Raw genomic sequence first — 17453 nt, forward strand, 5'->3', positions numbered from 1 at the left:
AGAGTTAATACTGGAATTTAAGCTAAATTAACAATAGAATATACATGTCAAAAGTCGTTCATTAAGGGTTTGGATCTTGGAGTCAAATCGTGTCATGAAGGGGGAAAGGATGAAAAGGTATAGGCCTAAGGGAATAGAGTTAGGTGAAGTATGAAAGATTCTCACAAGTGGAAACAACATGGTTTACATCTTGTAGAAGATAATATAGATTACATTAATAAATACAACACAGGGCAATGCCCCCCTCTCCTTATAGTACTTTGACTTAACTATCCTGGGAGCTTCCTGCTCTGCCCTTCCTCTTTGCCCCCCCCCCCCCATAGTGCTGTGATTTACCTTCACTGTGAGCCTTCTGCTCTGCCCTTCCTCTTTGCCCCCCCCCCCCCCCCTACAGTGTGATTTACCTTCAGTGTGAGCCTCCTGTTTTGCCCTTCCTTTCTGCCCCCCCCCCCATAGTACTGTGATTTACCTTCAGTGTGAGCCTCCTGTTCTGCCCTTCCTCTTTGCCCCCCCCCCTATAGTACTGTGATTTACCTTCAATGTGAGTCTCCTTCTCTGCCCTTCCTCTTCGCCCCCCTATAGTACTGTGATTTAACTTCACTGTGAGTCTCCTACTCTGCTCTTCCTCTCCCCCCTTCTGTAGTACTGTGATTTACCTTCACTGTGAGTTTTCTGCTCTGCCCTTCCTCTTTGCTCCCCCCTCCCCCCTTACAGTACTGTGATTTACGTTCACTGTGAGCCTTCTGCTCTGCCCTTCCTCTTTGCCCCCCCCCCCCCATAGTACTGTGATTTACCTTCACTGTGAGCCTTCTGCTCTGCCCTTCCTCTTTGCCCCCCCCCCCCCCCCCCCTACAGTACTATGATTTACCTTCACTGTGAGCCTTCTGCTCTGCCCTTCCTCTTTGCCCCCCCCCCCCTTTCCCCTGTAGTACTGTGATTTACCTTCACTGTGAGCTTCCTGCTCTGCCCTTCCTTCCTTCCCCCTCCCCCCCTTTCCCCCATAGTACTGTGATGTACCTTCACTGTGAGTCTCCTTCTCTGCCCTTTACATCTTTTACCTCTTTGCCCCCCCCTTTCCCCTGTAGTACTGTGATTTACCTTCATTGTGAGCTTCCTGCTCTGCCCTTCCTTTCTGCCCCCCTCTTCTGTGGAGGTGGACAAGAGATTCTAACTTTTTCTGTAGGAGGGAGGCTGGCTCTAAGAAGTGCGGGATTTCTAATGGCTTCTTCTTTCTTCAATAAAAGACAATATTTATCCAGTAAGAATTTCTGTCATGTAGCTTAGTTAGGTACATAATAAACATGCATTCATTAAAAAAAAATACAAGCATTATAAAAATGTTGATTCCTTTTTTTATTCAGTAACCTTATTCTCTCCAAAAATTATTAAGTATTAGAATTATTAAAGCACTAAAAAGTTCCTTTCATAGTTTCCTTTCATAGCATTCAACAAAATGAATGATTTTTCATGACAAATAGAGAATGAATTCTGTCCTAACAGTGACTCATACGAGCTTATCAAAAACACCCTGATGCTATTTTTATCCTTTCCTCTTCAAAATTAATTTAAAGGCAGAGATTTTAAGCACAGCCTTCAAAAACACCTGGTCTGGGTGGCCCTGTCAATCAAGTGCCTGAATGTCCATCATTGGATGCTGGAACTTGATTGACATTTACTTACTGGTTCCTGTGTATACCCTGTACACCTTGTTTGGCACTCGTTGGGACCTTCAAATTAACTTTTGATCCTTTGATGTTTATCAAACATGGTATAGAGAAACTGTATCACTATAGAAATTTTAGCTTGCTAATATATGAATTAAATATACCTTTTTTATAGTATTTAATAGGATTATAATAAAATATGCATTTTTAAAAATCAACTTTGGTGCATAAAAACTTTTTTTTCAAATGAAATTTTTATATTAATTTTAATACGTTAAAAACGGTAAACCTAATGTGGAAATGTTACTGATTAAGTTTAGAGCAGCATTATGTGAAGTAATTAAATTTTAAATATTTATAAATGTTTTTTATCATGGTTTGCTTACATTTTCCTTGCTTATTCAGCAATCTTTTTTAGCATGTTTCATGGTGACAAAGCCTTATCAAAAATTGGGATAAACCCAGTTATTTTTTTTTTTTATGAAATGTACTTTTTTAAAAAAAAAATTAACACATACACAAACATCTAAAATAATCTTTGTTTAAGTATTTGAATAAAATTTTATATTATGATATCATGATATTTTTTTAATGGGGTACTTTCAAAAAGGATTAATATGGATTATTGAGGAAAAACTTTACTTACAAATTTTCACTTCTAATTTAAAATTGTTTCAAAATCCCCAATACAGGTAAAGTTTGACACATGGGGTATTTCACTGTGTATTAAATCACTTCCTGTGTATAGGGATTAGGAGACAGATGACCACAGGTAGACTGCTAGCCCCCAAGGCATTCACACCTGTACAAAATAAGCCCCTCCCTCACCTGGAATTTACCACCCGATAAAAAATCTCTGCCTTTAAATCCCCCTGTCCTCTATTCCAGACTCACTTTTTATACACCTGGGGGGCAATACTTCTGTGTTGAGTACAGGCCACTGAGAGGAGGAATCCTACTTTCCAGTCCCCCATCTGATCAGCGAACCAGGCGGCTTCACACACCAGACCACTCAGTAACAGGTACTCTAGGGCCCGCTCTGTCGTCCACACTCGACTCAGTCCCTCCTTAGTTATCTGGGAGTTAATGTTGTCATGGTACTTAGGAATGATTCGGCTGTCTGTAAAGAAAGTCACTGAAATGTTAAAGCTTTCACTTCCCATATCAAAAAATAATACAGAAAAGTATATTTTTAATATACTTTTAATACATTCATTTTTGTACTTTCTTAAAATAATACAGAAAAAATATATTATTTTCCTATCACAAAAAATTCAGTATATCATTTTCGTATTAAAATTTGACTTTGATTTTGTACAGTGTATTATTTTTGTATTTTTTTGGACTTAGATTATTTTCAGTGTATTATTTTTGTATTTTTTTGGACTTACATTATTTTCAGTGTATTATTTTTGTATTATTTCAGGACTTAATTTTATCCAGATGTATTTTTTCTGTATCAAATTTCAACTTAGTAATTTTACAGAGAAGTCTATACAGTTAGTCTGTATCATTTCTGTATTAAATTTGGACTTAATAATTTTACAGACAGTTTGTCTGTATTATTTTTATATCAAATTTAGACTTAGTGATTTTACACAGTTTTTCTGTATTATTTTTATATTAAATTTGGACTTGGTAATTTTACAGAAAGACGGTCAGTATTTTTTGTCTCAAATTTGATTTTAGTACATTTACAGAAAATTCCATATATTTGGTCTCTATTTCTTTTTGTTGTTGGGGGGGGGGGTTAAATTTAGACATATTTTTTCTATTTACATTTGTCTTTATGAACTTTATAAATATTAGAGAAATTAACTTAAATAGAACTTAAATAATTAATTGGTACTAAAATTTATGTTAATCTCAATCAGTGGTAATCCAGAGAAATATTTCCATCTTGGGCATGAAGATTTTACAGCGGGTTTACATTAACTTTTCAGCGGGTTTACATCTTTCACGTGTTTAGATCTATCACACAACAGGTGGTCTTGCAGGCTAACAAATGATTGCATAATACTACAATTCAGAAATCACGTGATTTACCTGTGCACATGGAAAGTCCCAACTACCATGCATACGATGTTTTCTTCAGATTTTAGTATACATGTGCATTTTTTTCGCTCAGAGAAGGAATCATATTCAAATTATCCTAAATAAATTTCAAGAAATGAGCTTACAATGTTCAAGTCTAGTAGGTTTCCTAATTAAATTATCAGAGTGTTTAAGATAGATATTTACACTAGAGAATGTTAGCTGAAACATGTGCAAAAATTATTAAAGTTTGGAAGTATAAATTTTTTCTAACCTGCTTGGACTGTGTTATTTGTGTAGTAGTACTGTCAATTTAATTAAACATTAAACGAAAATACTTTTTTCCAGGGAAGGAGGGGGGGGGGCATTTTTGGAAAATACATGTAGAGACTATTCTCTTTACTTGGAAAATAATCTACCAACATTATCAAGTGAAAATTGATCCCCCCCCCCCCAAAAAAAAAAAATAAATAAATAATGCCATGTATAAATTTGTTTTGAAAAAATTGGCTTAAATAAGAAACGTTGACCCTCAGCTTGTCAAATTTATCACTACATTCAAAGAAACTAACTTAAGTTGTTGTTTTTTTAGCCTTTTGTCACATCACATTCAGTTTTTGGTACAAAGTAAGTTGTTTTTATTCAGATAAAATATCAGTTTTTCTTCAACTCTGTGTTTAATTCTACTCTCAGTTTAAAAAAAAATGATCCTGATTTTAATTAGTTAATAATTTACAAGTTAATTATGTTTGATCTTGGGCTAATTCTTGTATAATCAATACAATCAAATGACAGTTTCTCAAGTTAAATCTTCTACCCTGACAGCCTGAGGCATGTTAATTAGCCAGGTGGCTGTGTGCTGCGCTCAAGCGTGAAGTGATTTCCTGTCGTGAATTCACACTTGGTTGCGTTATGTAAACAAGAGATTATCAGTATGCACTGAATAAACAGAACAGCTAAGGAATATTGCCTACACTGGGAATATTTATTAATTTTTTGTTAGGAATAAAGGACATGGCGCCGAGGAAAGGGGGCATGGCTCTATACCTTGTTATTTTGCTTTAGATTTAACACTAAATTGATCCTTCTTCTTGAACTTTATGGTCTACTTTACAGGTCAACTTGTTTAATTAAAAAAAACAAAAACAAAACAATATGGCTGCCCAGAAATCTTTCATCTGTAATCGGAAAATTTCTTAAAAACAAATATAAAGATTATAAGAAATGATCCTAATAATTATTCTAGTAATGATCAAGGGTTTATTAAATTAATTCCATATTACTTATTAGACTTCGTACATAAATACATTTCCTTAGACTATTAAAAATATTTTATATTTAAAAATCGAAAATCTTCGTAAATAAGGAGCCATTTGATTGGTCAGATTTTAAAATTTTTCTTTGCTTTTCTCTGATTGGTTAATGGTAATTTACCCACGCCATTTTGAAAAATAGATCGACGAACCGAATCGAGAGAGTTGGTGATGTTTAATAAAAATTTAGCTAATATTCGCCGATGAAATTGGTAGAAAATAGATGTTTAGCTACAGCATGTTAGCATGGATCACATTTATAAACAAAGAAAAGCGAAAACGGAAGGAGGTTGGCGTTTTTCAAGCATCATGCCCTGGCTTTCCTGGTGTAAACAACGCCATATGCGGTAAGAATTTACATAAAATAGCACAGTAGGTTCAATTTTTAAAATGTGAAATGTAGATTAATAAATGTTAATAATATCTTTTATAACCAGTTCATAGTAGGTCAAATTGAATGCAGATATATTGGAGATGTTGGATTTGTGGCGAAAGAGAGTTTTGTAATGCTACTTTCTATCTTGAATTGTATGGATAATTACGGGCTTTCAATGGCAAATAATATTATTTACATGGACCAAAAATGACTTAAAAATTAATTTCACCCTATCCCTCAGGCCTAAACATGGAATAATAACAGATAAAACCATCTTGGCATACAACCATTTAAATTTTGAAAAGTGAAGGGGGGGGGGGTAATCATTGCAGCTAAGCTTCATGGATTTATGGTTTAGCATACTTATAATTATTTCAAAAATGACTTGAGAAGAAGGTGGTAAGAAAGATTTTTTTGGGCACAAACTAATTTTTTATATCAATATATGATGATCCATATTTTCCTTCCCCAATATCAGTTTAAGATTTCAAATCATGATGACCCCCACCCCCCACCCCAATTCCAATGAGGTGTATTGACAGTTTTATATTTTCATTTTTTAATGGTCTGTATTTCTACCTGTTCTGCAAAACATTTATTAGTATCATTACTTTTTCAGTTTGAGTGCCTCTACAGAGCCAAAGAAGAAAAGCTGATTAGTTATAGAGGAATAGGACACCCACCCACCCACCCTTCCACCCTACCCCTTGAAGCATTACAGGTGTGTAACATTAACAAATGACAATATCAGCTTATCATGTGAAGATTTCTTTTTGTATGTGTCTGTGCATCTATTTTTGATATACCCCAGTACATTTTGATATTCTATTTTGTAGTCTAAGGTTATGCAGGACAAAGCAGGATGACAGTGAGAAAATTGGAGATGTACTTCTTCAATAAAGTAAAGTGCTGTGCAAAAGAAACCCCAAAGCAGAGAGATCTAGACTTTTGAATTCATATCTCATTATAAATGTACAATTTACAAAGACAATAAGATTGATAAAACATGACTTAGAAATGAGGACAATTGAAGAGTGAATACTGTATGTAAGACAGAAAAGATCAAGATTATTGCACAAAAAGTAACTAAATCAGTAATCTAAAGCCATTTCTCTTTAAAATCTGATTGAAAGCTGCATCTAAGAAGAAGTTTTCACGTTTTTAGTACTTTTCTAGGCACTGCTTTGTATTATTTTAAGCTTTTTTATGTACTTTTTGTCTATCATTCTTGTACCTTTTTTGAACTCCTAAATGTATTTTTTTGTATCTTTCAGAATGTATTATTTTTAGATTTTTTTTGTTTTAAAATCGATTTTAATACAGAAATAATAGACTGATACAAAATTAATACATTTTGTATTATTTTCCTATTTTTTTTCAAGGTGCTCCAAATAATACAGAAATAATAGACTGATACAAAATTAATACATTTTGTATTATTTTCCTTTTTTTTTTTCAAGGTGCTCCAAATAATACAGAAATAATAGACTGATACAAAATTGATACATTTTGTATTATTTTCCTATTTTTTTTTCAAGGTGCTCCAAATAATACAGAAATAATAGACTGATACAAAATTAATACTTTTTGTATTATTTTCCTATTATTTTTTTTTCAAGGTGCTCCAAATAATACAGAAATAATAGACTGATACAAAATTAATACATTTTATATTATTTCTGTATTTTTTAGTTCTTCTCTAAATTGTATTATTTTTGTACTTTGGATAAGGATTTAATACAGAAAAAATACGAGAGTACAGAAAAAATACATCAAGTGTATTATTTTTGTATTTTTACTGAGAAATAAAGTATATTAAAAATATATTTTTTTGTGTTTCATTTCTAAGAAAGTGTATTATTTTTGACCTAATTTGGAACCAAGATAAAAAGGGTTCCAAATTTGGTCATTAAAAATATACTTTTTTTGTATTATTTTAGTATTATTTTAATGTATTATTTTTATATTTATTTTCGATATGGGTTGATTGATTATCATAAAGCAAGTATTCATTACACAATAATACATGTAATCCTCAGTATATTGTACATAAACATTAAATTAAAAGCACAAATTCACTGTATACATATATTTCTTTTTCATGGCCTTTTTACATGTAAATACAATCAATTAATTTTTTTTTTGTTTACCACAGTTGTATTTTCATGAAAAATATGTTTGCTACATTACTGTTGTTTGCACTGTGAGTTCAGATCTTAAGTCAAATTTTACCAAGCATAAATTAAAGTGAAATAAAATGACTATATGATGATTTGTTGACTTATTATGAAGAAAGACTGTATGAGGATTTGTTGACCTGTTATGATGACTTTATGAGGATTTGTTGACCTTTTATGATGACTATTTTAAGATTTGTTGACCTGTTATAATGATTATATGAGGATTTGTTGACCTTTTATGATGACTATTTTAAGATTTGTTGACCTGTTATAATGACTATATGAGGATTTGTTGACCTTTTATGATGACTATATGAAGATCTGTTATGATGACTATATGAGAATTTGTTGACCTGTCATTATACCTTTGATTTTTGCCCCCAGGTGGATGGAGGGAAGTGGCTGAGGACTATGGGGAGGGAATATGTACAGGGTCTCATTGGTAAAGTAGGCTGCCATGAATCGGGCCATGCTCTGAACCAGCTGTCTCACTCCCCGATCCCTGATACAAGGGACTTGGTGTTCTCCCCCGTAAGGCTACAAGACAAGCATTGAACAAAGCGAAATAATCTATACATATTTCTAATAATACTTGACTTAAAAGATGTGGACATGCTGGATACTCATATGAATTTTTTTCTATACCTCTCTCTTCATGGAGTCGTAAACTATGGTCATGAGTGGGGGCTTTTCTCGCCCCGGTCCACTAGCAGGCAGCTGGTGGTCCAGAATCGAGTCAGAAACGTTGCCCTGGACAACTAGAGAGTCTACAAAGTCCACGGCTTTACCTAATTCACCCCTCATGATGTAGGTGTACAAAACAGAATGGAGCACCTTGCTTACTCTCTCAGCATCTTCTGCTTTATCTTCAAAATTAAAGGATTTTATTACATTTAAAAGTAAATCTAAATATAACAGATTCTTATATAGGTATAGTAATTGATGTAATATATGCATATACAATGTTCATCACAAAAAAGCATCAGTCTGAAAAAATTGTTCAATCAACATTAAATATGAAAATATGAAAGTATCTACCGGTCATATTCTGTATTTCTTGCTTCCAAGCATCCACTGCTCTGGTATGCATGCCATCTACACTAAGTTTCTCCCCTGAAATAATTGGTAAAACATTTTTAGTTGTCTGCGAGATCATAGAAAAGAACATAAGGTATAACTAATAATAAAGAGTTTTAGAGTTCAAAGACACACTTTTTTCAGACAAACAGAAGACTATCTGAATTGAGACTTAATCTGAACTGTTTTTCTTATGGTGACCTTTTCCCTTTGATTTTTTCCAAAGAAGATTTATTCTATAATTTATTTTTGTTGTAAAACACAATTTGTTTGGGTAAAAAATTAGGTTATATGTATCATATAATTAAAATCGTATTTCCTACCATATGTCTCAAATTGACATTTCAAAATCATATACATCTTTCTGATTACCTTCATTTGTATGTAGTTTATTTTTTTAAGTGCTTCATAATTTAACATAGAGCAAAAGCTGCTCCAACTGAGGTTACACAGAGTAACTTGAATAGCTATTAAATTCATTCCAATAAGAAATCGGTATTGTATTTCTATTTTTTTTTTTTTTTAATTGTTGAAGTTTGACATTTAATACATGTACAAGACTTTTGTATATATACTTTTAGCAGCACACCCAGGTATGTGTATTGCCATTGTGCATAGTTTTACATATCTTCAAAATGAACGTGCTTCCATAAAATTTACCCCCAAGCCACAGACAACACAATTAATAGCCAGTGCTTACTTGTCTCTTTGACTGTGTTATATATAAGAAGGAGACAAAAATCACAATAAACCAACTCTTGAATTAGCTGCAGATCTGTAGAGTTATGGTTTTATATAATAGTCTTGACCATGAAACAATAATTTCACTAACTAAATGTTGAAATTATTGCCAGTTTAAATTTAAGGGAAATTCTATTATATTTTCATTTCTATTCATGTAAAAATTACCTGAACTTTGCATTTTGTACAATTTTTGTGTAGAAAGATATAAAAAATTGAACAATCAATGTACTGCCAGAAAAGAATTATTTTATGTTTCGGAAATCTAGAAGTAAATCATCTATCACTGGTATACACCAGTTTCGAAGGTATAACTATGTATGAGGTAGTGCAATTCAATCCACTCACATGTACACCCTGTCCCTAGATAAACCATCCAGTCCTAAAATGCTGGCCAGTTGCACACATTAAATTGATTACAAAGAATGTAGTCATAGATTAGTTCTTGTGAGTTTGACTTAAATCATGGTGGAATTGGCTACTGAACTAATTCAGAGCCTGGTGTACAAAATACGGGTTTGATGTCATATCAGTTATAGCTTGTGTTGTTTCAAATTGATGTACTTATACGAGGGCCGTTCAAAAATTACGCGGACTTGCTGCACAGAAAAAATATTTGACGACATAATCGGGCAAAATGTCGCACATAATATAAAAGAATCTTTACTTATATGGTCTACAAAATTTCAGATCAAAATGTTGTAAATTGGTATCAATTTTGAGTGATTTTTCAGGACATATCATTAAGTCACGGAGCAGCAAAATCTTCGACGTCACAGACATTATAAAAAAATATGTGATTGAGCTTTCATTTTCTCAACATTGTCCAAGGAGTACCTGTACATTTTTAGTTATTTTATCTACTCAACATCCAAACACCATTTCTTGTCAAGCTTTAAATCTATTAAACAAGTAAAGAATATTCTTTTTTGTTTTAAAACCAAAAACGGCAGGTATTTATCAGATATAGAGTGATATTGTGACTCTCAATCACGTTCTTTACAGTCCGCATAAAGTTTTCGTCGACAATCTTCTTCCCGTCCTCCCGTATAGCCATTTTACAGAGGTCTAACGGTCTAAAATTCCTATTCGCTATATGTGGACGAATGTCACGAATACCCTAGTTTACTACATGTTTTATTATGCATATTTTGGATCTATGTTGGCGATATCTCGAGCATTACACATAATTTAACTAAAGTGTGGTGCGCCGTCAATTCACGAGACGTCATTTTCTCAGTCGTTTTCATTAGAATCGCATCAGAGGAAAATCACTATATTTCTGTTAGTACTTCAAATATCATGTCAGAAATCAAAATACATAACAATAGAATAATTTAAAGATACATTTGAGAAAATTGTCGAAAAATGTCGCTAATTACAGAAAATTTAGGGGTTAAATTTTGGATTCCGCATGCTTTTGCTTCAAATTTTTTGTCGTGCGCCGTACCTCTCCATCAACGATATCAACATACCGATAATTCTAGTAGATTTTTTTTTAAATACGGAAATTTTGCCAAATTTTTTGGAATCTTTAAGATACATATTTCTGTGAAATTTCATAACTCTATGACGTCTGTAAGAGTAAATGATAGCACAGTCCGCGTAATTTTTGAACGGCCCTCGTACACACAATTGTCGATTTTCTCTAGAAAATGTTTTAAGAACCTTTTTACACCAGTGCAAAATATTTTTTGAACATTGAGAAAAATATATTTTTTAAAGTGTTAATATTAGGCTTTTTTATTTAATTTTCACAATATGGTACGTGGCATTTACCCCCAGAAAAAAATAATCAAACACAATACAGTATCAGTGAAGATATATCACTGTTAATTACTTCCATAGAAAAAAAATCGATGAAAATAACTTTGTTCAATAAATTCATCCAGTTCTTTAAAAATGTTTTAATAATTTAAGTGAATGCAAATTGAGTAATATACAATATTATATAATGTAATATCTATTTTTAAGAATTTTAATCTGAGGGCAGATCACTCTAACTGAAGAAAAATGCGGCAATAAATGCCATAGAATCAGAACTCTTTAGTGTGCAGTGAAGAGAGGGTTCTTAAGGATCCAGATAATAAGTGAAACAGACATCATTTAATGGAGTTCTTGATAGATTAATATTACTGTCAATTCTTGAATCAGTGCCTTTCGAATCATTGTCATTCTTGCAATAAAGCTATGATTTTTCAAGAACGTTTTCTCTGCATTTTTCTGTTCAGTAAAATATGATTTAACCATGGCTTTGCTACAAAGCTGTTGTTAAAGTCATATATGGTGTATTTTTGATAAGTTCAGACTTAAGTAAAAAAAAAAAAAAAAAACTATGTATTTTTTTTTGTTACTTTATGTATAAAGATAGGACTTTGCTGTAAATTATGCAATTTAAATCAATGGAGTTTTATACATATCCAAGATTTGAAACAATAACCGATTTATTTCCCACTCAGATTAAAAATATCAAACACATGCAGTTTAAAGTTAATTTAACCTATAGAAACATGGGGATATTTAGTTCAAAATCGGTGAAAAATTTAATTTGAACTAAGATAGCAAATATCATGTAAATTACACTTAATCTCGTACTTTTATATTTAAGCTGACAGATGTGCCATATAGAGCTTTAAACTTCACAGACATGTTATTTGACATTGCAAAATTGTTTTTATCATACATACAGGTTCACATGCATGTACTTGTGCATGTCTTGATTTTATAATTATTGTGTACTTTGTTTAAAAACAAAACTACTGTATGTTTAAAAATATATATATTTATATTCAACATTTTCTCACTTTAGAAATATGTTTAAAATGCCTATAATTCTTATTTCAAAGTATAGTCATAATATTTCTTATTTCCCCCAAAGTTGAAAAATTCAGTTTATCACTATATTCATTATACCACCATGATTTCTATTAATTACAAAAGGCATAAGGTTTATTGACATCTTGCACATTTGATGTACCCTATTTGTTGTTGGGAGTAGTGAAGACAATATTAAAAAGTCTAAACTGCAGAACGTATACTCCCACTGGAAATAATTATCAATTTCTCCCCAAAAGTTGATGTGATTGTCTTAGAAAATTTTAAGAGGTATAGTGATGTTTACTTTCTAATTTATACAGAAAAACATGGGTATAATCAAAGATTACAAAGCTCATCTCCACAAATGTTATCATCATCAGGCAAATCTGAAAACAATTTTCTTCTCATGAGTATGTACAGTGTATCTCAAGATCAATATCCATGGTTTAAGAGGGACTTATAATTTATAGACCTACTCATAAAACATAAACTGTGAGGCAGACACTAACACCCAATCCAAAGTAAGCTCATCTCAACTTTTTTCAAGGTGAGCTAAAAATGCAATTTATAACTGGCATTGACAGCCTGTTTTTTTTTTCTTTAATGAGGCCGAGTCTAATTATTTCTATCCTAAGGATTTTGACAATTTTTCGTTAATTAATTTTTACTGTTATATTTATTGTTTTAAGATTAAAAAAATGGAATGTTTACCACCCCAATTTCTTAGGGGTCATCTCAAAAGTTTTCTTTTTCAGTCAAGTAGATGAAAGTTATTGTAAAGTGAAATTTAGTGAAATTTCAAAAAAGTTGACCATCTAGGTTGGTCTAGGTCTTGTGCACTCCATTATTCTACATTACTCATAATTCTAAGGACCCACTTGTGAGACGATTACATGTGCAACTGGCCATAAACAATTTAATTCATTAGCACTTCATTTTCACATTTAAATTAACATTTATGTACAGTGTATAGGTATTTGTATTAAAAAGGTAGATATTTAAATGTTGAGAAAAAAAAATACATTTTTTTAGAAATGCAAAATTTCCCTCAAAATATTTGAAAAGGATTGGGTCTAAATTCACCAATGCAGCATACCAGTAAAAGAAAAAATAATTTTGAGATGACGTCTTACAACAAAGAATCATGTACTCCTCCTGACAACAGTTTAAATAAAGTTGTCCTCCAGGAAATCCTGTATTAAAATAACATATATATATATTTCGTTTTGTTCCCATTTTGCCTTAACTGTAAAATTTAGCATTCCCATTTCGCCTTAGCAAGCTTTTAGGTGAATTAAGGCCAGATGGGAACTTGTATAAACACCTAATTCTGTCTTAAATATTGTTTGTATGCTAGTACATATTTTGCATAAAATATTTTTATTTGAATATTTAGTATAATGTGTATTATTTCATTCACTGTGTAAATGCTAAGTTTTGCTTATTTTTTCTACACATTATACAAACGAAAAAAACAAGAATTTCAAATACTCCTATAGAATATTCCCTCTAAAATTTAAACTCATGATTACAAAAGCATCTGGTCAATCAACAAGTTTGTCTATACAACTGTATCAGAAGAAAATTCCCATTTCGCCTTAGTACTTTTGAGTCTTTTCTTACATGTATTTCACAGTTAGGGCGAAATGGGAACACACCTATTTTTCTAATTACATTTTACAACTTCTACTTTTACTGTCAGGAATTGGTTAATTATTTTTTGTTTTAAAAACAAATTTACTTGTTTCAAAATTTTTTTGGTGGGTGAGTAGAGGGGTTGAATTCAGAGAAAAAAGAAAGTTTCCATGCTGTAAGAACACTAGTCATCAGAAATATACCAAATACTGCAATTTAAGCCTATAATTTACCCCAAGGAACCATCAAATAATTGTTTTTAATTTACATTACTCGATCTTGTTATTTAATAATAAGTTCACCAATATTCTAAAATCATTACTTAATCTACTTTTTCAATTATCTGAGATTTCCTGTTCTTTCACAAGTGAGATTTTAATTCAGAATTGAGTACAAGAGATTGTTGAGAAGTTGCAACATTTATATCAACAAGACTTCTGACCTTGTGGTAATTTAGGAGTTGCCGATTTATCGGGTGGAGCGCTGCCATTTATCTGATGAATGATCTGCTCCACAGCAAATAGGAGACTGCGTAGCTGCTCCACATCTCTCTGAGCACCACCGTGTTGCTGGAGATCAGACTGAAACTGCAGCAAACCGCGATACAGCAGCTTCCACGTCCCACACAGTCTGTCAATAGAGATGGGAGGATAGTACTGGTAGGACTAACAAACATCTGCGATACATCATCAGAGATTTTGATATATACATGTTGAAGATTAAGTTCACAAAGTGGTTGGGCCTACTGACTCTCTTTGTTTTTTTTTCTCTAGTATTTGAAAAATCAGTATCTGAGATAAGGAGTATAATTGTAAAGTCATTTCAAACTGTAATTTTTAATGCTTTTTTAACTTATGATAAGTGTCCCCTTTAAGTGATCCAGATTTACTATAAACTAACATTTTTAAATGTGAGATATAAAATCAATAAATGTGAGATCTGAATCAATATGTCTTATTAGACAAAATTGTATGAGAAATCCAGAAATGAGGGTAAAATAATTCCTCCTTATGTTGAATTTTGCTGAATCAATCAGATCCTATCAAGAAGTTACAAAAACAAATAAATGAACATTGAGCCCAGCACATTTAAATGAATTTATTATAATTACAGTAAAACTCGGGTCATAGCAAAGCCACTGGGACCAATGAAATTACTTCGGATATCCGTAATTTGTTATATCCGTATAAGAAATTCGTTAAATTTATATAGCTGGAATCCAAGATAACTTTGCTATTTCCGTGAATTTGCAATATCTGTATTCGTACTAAATGAGTTTTACTGTATAGCCATTCAACCAACAGAAGATTTTGAGACTTCTGTAAAGAGGGTTTACTTCACGGAAAAAAACATATTCTAAGGCAAAAAAAAATTAATTTCTTGGTTCTCAGGCCCTCCCTCATCTCTTCCAAGGGTGCCTCATTGACCCTTTTTATTGCTAAACCAATAAAATAAAAACACCAAATCACCTCCCTCATTATTTTTTGAGATTTTGTACAATGTAAAAAGCTGCCTCATCATGTTTTGGGGGCAATAAAAATAAAAAAAATACATATTTTTTACAAGAAATTAACTTTGCATGGCCTAATATACATTTTACAACAATCATAAATCTTAAAAATCCACTACTTGAAGTAAATTACAGAAATTATGGATAGACATATATAATTAAAATCTTATATTAATTTATTGCGGAGGAGGAACATACGTAAAATCCCACCTTGTTCTGTTTTCATCTAAATCATTTAAAGAAGATCATGATATATCAAATGCACTTTTACTGTTGTGATTTCGATCAAATTTTATTATCTTCAACCTGGTGACATTTTTTAAAGGTACCGGGAAAAACCAGATATTGATAAGCAAGAGGCCCATGGGTCACAACACTCACCTGTTCTCCATTATTCAGCAGATTATTTTTCCTACATATTCTTATTGTAAAATTTTAATTCATATACCCCAGGGGTTTTGACTTCAATAAGCTTGATCTTCACTCCCTAAGAATTTTTTTTTACAAATATGAACAATCAAGGATTTGCTGTTCTTGGGAAGAAGCCCTTCTAAGATTTTTTCTGAGTATTTCTATATAACACTTTTATTGACAATTTTGTCCAAACCCTATTCCCTGGGTCATGATCTGGACAATTTTTAATTGATAGGGATGTGTGCAATTTTCTCAACTGCAGTTATGTATACTCAAATGATTTGAAATAACAGTCCTGTAGGGGCTAAAAAATTAGTGTAATACGAGGGCCGTTCAAAAATTACGTGGACTGTGCTATTATTTACTCTTACAGATGTCATATAGTTATGAAATTTCACAGAAATATGTACTTTACAGATTCCAATAAATTTTGGGCACAATTTCTGTATTTTAAAAAAATTATACTAAAATTATGGGTATATAGATATCGCTGATGGAGAGGTACGGAGCACGACAAAAAATTTGAAGCAAAAGCATGCAAAATCCAAAATTTAACTCATTTATTTTCTATAATTCGCGATATCTTTCGACAATTTTCTCAAATGTATCTTTAAATTGTTTTATTATTATGTATTTAGTGATATTTGAAGTACTAACAGAAATATAGTGATTTTTCTCTGATGCAATTCCCGTGAAAACAATTGTGAAAATGACGTCTCCTGAATTGACGGCGCACCACACTTTTGTTAAATTATGTGTAATGCTCGAGAAATCGGCACCATTGATCTAAAATATGCATAATAAAACATGTGGTAAACTAGGGTATTTGTGACATTCGTCAACAAATAGCAAATTGAAATTTTAGACAGTTAGACCTCTGTAAAAAGGCTATACGGGAGGACGGGAAGAAGATTATCGACGAAAACTTTATCCGGACTGTAAAGAACGTGATTGAGAGTCATCAATATCACACTATATCTCATAAATACCTGCCGTTTTTGGTTTTAAAACAAAAAAGAATATTCTTTACTTGTTTAACAGATTTTAAGCTTGACAAGAAATGGTGTTTGGATGTTGAGTAGATAAGGTAACTCAAACCGTACAGGTACTCTTTAGAAAATGTTGAGAAAATGAAAGCTCAATCAAAAATTTTTTAATCATGTCCGTGATGTCGAAGATTTTGCTGCTCCATGACGTAATGATATGTCCTGAAAAATCACTCAAAAATGATACCAATTTACAACATTTTGATATGAAATTTTGAAGACCATATAAGTAAAGATTCTTTTATATCATGTGTGACATTTTGCCCGATTATGTCGTCAAATATTTTTTCTGTGCAACAAGTCCATGTAATTTTTTAACGGCCCTCGAAATTATCTTTTAAAAATTTAAAAGCAAATGCTTACGGAAACTTGTTAAAATACCTTCCTATAAATTCCTTTTAAGTCAAGTTTTAACCCATCACCAATGGTAGGACATCAATTAATTGTTAAATTTTTATTTAACACATGATGTTTGAATTTGACTAAAAAATGGCTTTGTTATTAATTAAAGATTCAAAGAAATTGTATGTAAAGATTTTTTCTATATATTCCTTTGTAAAAAAAAATTGATTTCCTATTGTGGCCCACCCTACCCCAGTAGTCATAACTTGAAAAAAAAAACTTGAATCTACATTTTAATAAAGTT

At 31.9% G+C, this 17453-nt stretch overlaps 1 protein-coding gene across 2 annotated transcripts in view; it reads right to left on the bottom strand.

The window, feature by feature from the left end:
* The window catches only part of LOC134236845 (ciliogenesis and planar polarity effector 1-like), a 59030-nt gene that overhangs the window by 27132 nt on the left and 14445 nt on the right, over nt 1-17453 (bottom strand). The window contains exons 10-16 of one of the 2 annotated variants that reach the window (XM_062718985.1): nt 14280-14467; nt 13336-13395; nt 8606-8680; nt 8213-8433; nt 7933-8104; nt 2559-2784; nt 1099-1232 (exon numbers count right to left, since the gene is read on the bottom strand). In XM_062718985.1, coding sequence (XP_062574969.1) covers nt 1099-1232; nt 2559-2784; nt 7933-8104; nt 8213-8433; nt 8606-8680; nt 13336-13395; nt 14280-14467 — 1076 coding nt within the window. The remainder of the gene's footprint in view (nt 1-1098; nt 1233-2558; nt 2785-7932; nt 8105-8212; nt 8434-8605; nt 8681-13335; nt 13396-14279; nt 14468-17453) is intronic. The other variant, XM_062718986.1, reaches the window with a different exon arrangement.

This window comes from Saccostrea cucullata, unplaced genomic scaffold, assembly GCF_032062105.1.
Source record: "Saccostrea cucullata isolate Sc308-1 unplaced genomic scaffold, CSIRO_AGI_Scuc_v1 ctg12, whole genome shotgun sequence".
Taxonomy (NCBI): Eukaryota; Metazoa; Mollusca; class Bivalvia; order Ostreida; family Ostreidae; genus Saccostrea; species Saccostrea cuccullata.